Below are 7,438 nucleotides of genomic sequence, written 5' to 3' on the forward strand. Positions count from 1 at the left end.
CCACTCTCTAGCCTATATATAATAATTGGTTTTCTCATGTTTTCTGGAACTGAGAAGATACCTCCCAAGAAAGAAAAAAAAAACAGATAAAAAATAACGTGTTCAAACTAATAAAGCAGCAGTTACATAGGTTTACACATGATCTGCTGGGCCATTTTCTCAGTGATGACCTGAAAAGAACAATTAGGTTTTTAATCCTGAATCAAGATTTGTGGAAAACCCCAAAACAATGATTTGGCTCTTCATTGCAAAAGTGCCTTTGGGGGTGGGGAAGATAAATTTCAGCCAATAGCATCAGACACATAGGGTACATAGATATGCCAAAGAAACCCTTAACAATTAAAGATTAAGCAAATATAGCTCTAGATTTATTCTTTACAGAAACTTCCTTGTCATCTTTTATGAACAATGCACCAAAATGTGAAGGTTAAAAGAACATTCTCAAGCCCAGCTCAGTGTGCTATAGTGTCTGCTCCAGCTTTGTCTGGAAAGCAAGGAAGAGCACATCCCAAAAGAATATTCCAGAGTATGCACACCTCAGAGATGAAATATTTGGTCAGAGGGTGTGGATGAAGTGGGAGCGAGAGGGAAGCATTACACAAGCACACACAGACCCAAACCAAGAAGCCAAGTGTCAGTCTCTTTAGCTGTCTAAAATCTGCATCAACATACTTAGGGAAGAAAAATGTCTGCAATTATTCCATGTGTCTCACAAGAGAACAATAGAATAATTTTAGTTCTAAGGTTACAAAAGTATCAAGGTGATAGGAAATCTTGAAAACCAAGTGATGTTTAATTCGCCCCACCTCTCACCCCTACCCTCATCCAGAAGTTTCCTGTTGAGTACAGTGGCTTCAATCCCATCCACTTACCACCTTCCCTTAAAACAGAGCAAACAGCAATTCCCGAGAGGGGTAACCAGACACTCAGTTCTCGCAGTGGCATTAAGCTGGATTTTCCTGTTTTCAGAAAATACCTTCAGAGCAATTGAGGTTAGTATTGTCTGTTGTCTTTGTTTGCAGTGCTCTGGGAATCCTTTAGTTGTGATCACTCATTCTAAGAGGGAACCCAAGATTGCTGCCACCACCTACACTTGGTTATGCACTGGGCCCGAGTGTCCTCCCGACATCGCATTTGCTTAAGTGCCTTTGGGGGACCTGAGGATGGAGAGGATAGCTGTTTAGGGGGTGCTTACAACACCAGCAATGATCCCTTCCACATGCACAGCGTTGTACAGTTACAAACTATTGCATATACGCAACATTAGGAAAGTCGCAGATACTCAGGGATATAATGCAGAGGACACACTATCTTCACTCGAGAGATGGGAGATCTGAGGCCTGGAGCAGTGAAGTGATTTGCTTATGGTCACAGAGTTGACAGGTGGTGGAGCCTCCTGTTGTGAAGATCCTCCCATTTCTCCCAACGTCACCCATCAAATCTTCAGAAAAGTCTGTTCTTTGCTTTCTCAGCCTAAGGCACATTACTCGCAGTGAGTTGGGATACATCTTGGGGAAAATGAATGCCTCCAGGGAAGGGATAAAGTTCAGGTTTAAAGATGAACCAAGGGAGAACCTGGGATCTGAACTTGAATGAAAAAATTAGGAGTGGGAGGAAGAAAGGGGATTGCCCCCATAGTCCCAATAAGTAGGAATTAAAAAGCACTTCCTGGTGTATTTCTTCATGGAGACCCTGCTACTGTTTTCAGGGCTTCTGTCTCTGCGCTGACACTTTGGGCTACCTAAAACAGTCTCAAGGAGGGGCTGTCCTGTGCATTGCAGGACGTTTAGAAGCATTGCTGGCCTCTAGCCACTAGATGTCAGTAATACCTCCTTCAACTCCCCATGTTGTGACAATGAAAAGTTTCCAAACTTTCCAAATGTGTCCTGGCGGAAAACTCGCCCTGGTTGGGAACCATGGCTTTCAGTCCATCCTCTGCAGAGCGGCCGGGCAGATGTATGCAAGTCACCAACTTACTCCTCTGCTTCCTGCCCTGCAGAAGCTTCCAACTGTCCTCAGAAGAAAAGTCCAACACCCTGAAGGAAACATACCAGGCCCTTCATCATGTTCTGGGTCCTGCCAACCTCTCCAGTCTCTTTCCCCTCTACTTCCTGCCTTGCAATCTTTGCTCTAGCTCTAAACAAATGCTTGTAGATTGTTACCACACAGCCATGCTAGTTTGTGTCCCCACATTCGTGCTGTTTTCTCTGCATGAAGTATCCTCCCATCAGTTGTTTATCTTGTAAATTCTACCCAACCTTCAAGACTTGGCTAGGTGTGAGCATCATGTAGAAACATACCCTAAGCCCTTTCCATTTCCACCTGAGGGCTAGGTCAATCCCCACATCTGTGCTCCCACAGTACTTTCTGCAAAATTCTAGCATAGCACTCATCACCCCATCTTGTACTTGTCATTCGCTCCTACTATCTGTGAGCTCCTGGAGCGCAAGGCTGTGTTTTATTCAAACCTGAGGCAGAGTGCTGGCAAGTAGCATTTACCCAGCAGTTTACTGAAGTGAGACACAAAGAACAGTTGAAAGTGCACCAGTTTGAGTCAGAACACCAAGATTCTAGTCCCTATTCTACCATTAGCTAGCTGATTGCTTACCATCCCTGAATCTGTTTCTTCATCTAAGGAATAAGATTTTGGACTAAATGTCTAAGAGTCCTTATAAGCTAAAATTGCTGATAGGAAAATGTTCCCTTTTAAAAAATGTTTCACTTAAGTGTTTCCCAAAGGGCAGAGCCATCTTCTTCCTCCCTCTTCTGAATGTGCACAGCTTCCTCTACCTTTTTCAAAGTCTTTTCCTATTGACTGTTTCACTTGACCCCAGAAATGATTATGGCAGCCTGGAAGACCATTCTTCCAAACAAGTGATGTAAAGGTAAACTGTCAGGTGTTACCATCATTGAAGATGGAAGAATATGTGTATTTATATGTACATAAAGAGACCCTTCCAGGTGGTGTAACAATCAGGTAGGTGGTAGGCAGGGGATTAGAGCAAGTCTTTTCACCGAATACCTTATATTAGGAACCGGGCCGCACAGCAGGAAGTGGGTGGTGGGCAGGCTAGCAACTCTTTATCTGTATTTACAGCGGCTCCCTAGTACTAGTATCACAGCCTGAGCTCCACCTCAGATCATCAGGCATTAGATTTTCATAGGAGCACTGGTCCCTGGTACCAAAAAGGTCGGAGTCCGTTGCCTTATATTGTTAGATTTTGAGCTATCAGAATACGATATCTATTTAAAAATTAAAGATAGTGAATACAACCAAATGAATGGCATCATTTCCCAAGCATCATTTCAACTGGCCTTAAGAGCAGGTGACACATATAGACCTGAGGTCAGTGGTCAGATCACATCCTCTTCTGGCTACTTGCACTTGTAAAAAATCAAGAGACCAAGCCCGATCCCGTCTGATCTCAGAAGCCAAGCAGGGTCGGGCCTAGTTAGTACTTAGATGGGAGACCACCTAAGAAGACCAGGTGCTGCTGTAGGCATAAAAAATTTAAAAAATAAAAAAAAATTACTGGATTATAAGCTGACAAGGTCCTTGCAATCTGTGAGGTCAACCAAGTACCTACTCACTCGACTTAAAAAAAAGATCAAGAGACATGGAGGTTACAAAGTACCTAGCTTCTAAATGCTTTAATCCGATTCACTCCCTGGCAGTGGAGTATAAAAATAAGGCTAAATTTCATAGCAGGTTTCACAAAAAAAAGAGGTAGATTCAGACCCTCATGTTGAACTCAACTGATTTCTACCTATCATTTTGTTGCCCCTTACTATACAGCCCTGACATTCACCTAAGGAGAAAAACAGTGGATGATCCCTGCCTGAAGGCACAGTGGAGAGATGACATAAAACTCAGTAGATTTAGTGACAGATTTGGTAATGTTGTCAATAAGTCTGTATCCCTCTCTGTACTGCCCTTTCTTCCTTTCCAGAGATAGTTCTCATAAGTATCAGCTCAATGAGGCCTGTGCAGCACTAAATGTAGAGCAGAGGTTGCATTAACTTTGTAATCACAACCATGGCTTTCCTTGGAGAGTTCCATCATCACAGGGTGGTACAATATAGAGAGCCTTACTCTCTAAGTGTGAATGCCACCTCCTTGCTCTCTAAACCCTGCCCATAAGATGAGGTCCATGGAAACCATACAATGCAGGTGTTTAAGGTTATCAACAAAACAGACGTTAAACTGGATAAAGGAAAGAGTTGAAAAACAATTTAGTATTCTCACCTAGAGGTCCTGTGGTCATCCAGGATATTGAGCTATACACATGGAGTATCACCACCTTTACAGTAGTCAGCTTTTCAGATTTTTGTATTTCAAGTGGTCAGGACACTCATTTTAATAAACATAATGATTGTTGTTGCTGTTCTACACTAAAAACAAAAATCAACACTTAAGCAAATACTATGTATTAGATGCAGAATGCATGAAAGCTGAAGGTGCAACCTCAGTTTTAAAAGCATACTAACTGGGGTTAAAGAATTACAAATTAGCAGTTGATAGATGGTCACAGGGATGAGAAGCACGGCATAGGGAATGTAGTTAGCATTGATATATTGGCTAGGTGGAAAACCAGAGGAGAGAAGGAGCAATTAGGGGGATCGTTTTATAAACTATATAAACGTCTAACCACCATACTACATACTTGAAACTAATAATAAAATTTTTTAAAAAGTCTTGAGAAACAAACAAAAAATTTTTTTTAAAGCATCCTAACTGGAATTTTAAACACCATTGGATTCACTCAGAAAAGGAACTAGGGAAAAATATTTAAATATCTATTACAAATAGTAGCAACTATCATTTATGGTACATTAGGCACTGGGCAGAGTGAGTAGGTACTTGGTGTACATTATGTCTATAATTTTACAAGCCTCAGCTACTCTAGTTTTTTTTGTTTGTTTGTTTGTTTTTAATGATAAAGCCATGTTGAGTAGATTGCTTGATCTTGTGTAGTATTATTTTAGAAAGTAAAGAAAACCTTTGGTTCTACTTTTTAATTTTTATTACATACTACATAATACACTACATAACCTTCTAGCAGGCGCAGATGAGTGTAACTGAGTTATTTTTCATCAATCGGGGAAATGCTTCCTTAATCAATGTTCTCCAAACCCTGAAAAACAGTGTAAAAAGGAAAATGTGAGAATTCTGTTCCTGTCAGAGGTACATGTATGTACTCTAATTTCTACTGTCACCAAATAGCATTCTCTGTTATTAAAGTACTTTCGCACCCTACATTTCTCTAACTGCAATAAATTGGACTGAATTTTATAATCACTAAAGAATGAATAACTTATAATGACTTCTAGTTTTCATTTTCTGAAAGTAGAAAACATCGCTCTATATGAAACCCTCCCACCGCCCCCCCCCCCGCCTCCGGCACACAAACCGCCCCGCCCAACAAGAACTAAAGTCAAGCAACTATTTACCATCTGGATCCTTCTATAAAGCACCCTCAGAGAGTCAGAAGACAGTAAAATAAAACCACTTTATAAAATGACAGCCAACATGAGGAAGATACTATTGGCTTCATTCCACTTTTTTACAGATGAAGAAAGGAGACTGAGAGATTAAAAGTCTCTTGCTTAAATTAGTAAGGAAGTAGCAGAGTCAGAATTCAAGTACAAGCCCTTCCCCACTGTCTATAAAGCACCCTCAGAGAGTCAGAAGACAGTAAAATAAAACCACTTTATAAAATGACAGCCAACATGAGGAAGATACTATTGGCTTCATTCCACTTTTTTACAGATGAAGAAAGGAGACTGAGAGATTAAAAGTCTCTTGCTTAAATTAGTAAGGAAGTAGCAGAGTCAGAATTCAAGTACAAGCCCTTCCCCACTGTAGAACTCTTGCCTTGTGTAAGCATACTATTTATTCAGAAGATCCACTCTATCTTATTCAGTTCACAATCAAATACTTCAGAAACTATAAAGATTAATCAGTGATAACATTTCTTCCACATGTTACAATAATACAGCCCAGGTATTTTGTTTATAATTGCAGGAAGAATCGCCTTGAGAGAAATTAAAATTGCATAGTCCTAGGAGCCACCTTGTAGAAATCCTAATTCATTTGGTATAGCCAGGGCCTAGGAATCTGCATTTTATCTCATATGCCAGATGATTCTTTTTTTTTTTTTTTACACTTATCATGTCATGAATTCATAGGGAATGGGTTCCAGCAGCTCAGGCTTCTTTCCATTAGTTCTTACACAGTGTGCTCCTCTGAGGAGAGCAGGCTGGTGCTTCAGTTGAACTCAGGTACCTTTCTCTTTGGCTTCCTTCTTTTTTCTGATCATTTTCCTTCACATATTTCAGGAAGCTATCTCAGCTCTTAAGAGTGCTTAATACGCTTATTAATTCTCTTGGCAAGAATCTTGCCCTTAACTTGTTTGTTTACAATAATGCCTACCACATGCTGGGTAACAGTGTAGACTCTTCTACTTCTGTCATGGTAACATTTATGGGGCACTCCTTTTTGAACAGTGCCCATTCCGTTGACATCTACATTATCACCCTTCTTATAGATTCACATGTATGTAGCCAAAGGAACAACTCCATGTTTTCTAAAAGGCCTAAAGAACATGTAGCAGGTGCCTCTCCTCTTTCTCTTTGTGTTGGTCATTTTGGCGAATTACTTGAAGATGGCAGTTCTGGCAAAAAGCTGCCAAATGATTTTGGTTACTCTTGGACCATACTTTGAGAAATACTGCTCTTGATGAGTACACAGCTATCATTCACATTCTTTAGATTCTCAAATAACACTATACTGAGGCAGATTATCTAGGTTGAGTCCTCACAGTATTATTTAATTAGTGACCCTCTGTTCTCTCATCTATGAAATGGAATTAACATTTACCTAGGTTCACTGTGAGGAATAAATAAGCAAAGAGAAAATACAAAAAAGTAAAATTTTTAGAAAGAATAATGAGGATGAATAGTATTAGAACATAATATTAGGTTGAACTGTATGAAAATGCTACTTGGCCATTTTTGACCTATAAAAATGGCAATTTTATTATTCAAATATAAAACTGTAGTGATTCTTTACGTATGTATATTTCTGCAGTAACAGGCAAGCCAATGGAGTATAAAAGAGCATATCTGTGAAACAGGCCCATATGTATAAGGAAATTTAGTTTATTAGAGTGGTATTTCAAATAAAAAATGGACTGTTCTATAAATGGACAATTGTGACAACTGGCTATCTATTGGAAATAAAGGAAAGTTAAATCTTGGCTTCACATTATATCCCCAAATGACCTGTAGATAAGTCAAAGCACTAAGTGTAAAAAAAAAAAAAAAAAGAAAGAAAAAAAAAAAAGAAAAAAGAAACAAATGGGAGGGACTACATAAAACTAAAAAGTTTTTGCAAAGCAAAGAAAACCACCAACAAAATAAACACATGACCTATGAA

The 7,438-nt window shown here is 39.6% G+C and overlaps 1 protein-coding gene and 1 long non-coding RNA gene across 2 annotated transcripts in view; both read right to left on the reverse strand.

The window, feature by feature from the left end:
* Positions 1-774: 774 nt before the first annotated feature.
* Positions 775-4,507, reverse strand: LOC112479185. The gene is made up of 2 exons (XR_003046086.1): positions 4,247-4,507; positions 775-2,036 (listed from the first exon to the last, which is right to left on the reverse strand). It is a non-coding gene; the product is annotated as an uncharacterized LOC112479185 (long non-coding RNA).
* Positions 4,508-5,006: 499 nt separating this feature from the next.
* NDUFA1 (NADH:ubiquinone oxidoreductase subunit A1) overlaps positions 5,007-7,438 on the reverse strand; it is a 4,244-nt gene continuing 1,812 nt past the window's right edge. The window contains exon 3 of the mRNA XM_006904685.3: positions 5,007-5,135. Within this exon, the coding sequence (XP_006904747.1) occupies positions 5,115-5,135 (21 nt within the window). The 3' untranslated portion in view covers positions 5,007-5,114. The remainder of the gene's footprint in view (positions 5,136-7,438) is intronic.

The sequence above is a fragment of the Pteropus alecto genome, unplaced genomic scaffold (genome assembly GCF_000325575.1).
Source record: "Pteropus alecto unplaced genomic scaffold, ASM32557v1 scaffold280, whole genome shotgun sequence".
Lineage (NCBI taxonomy): Eukaryota > Metazoa > Chordata > Mammalia > Chiroptera > Pteropodidae > Pteropus > Pteropus alecto.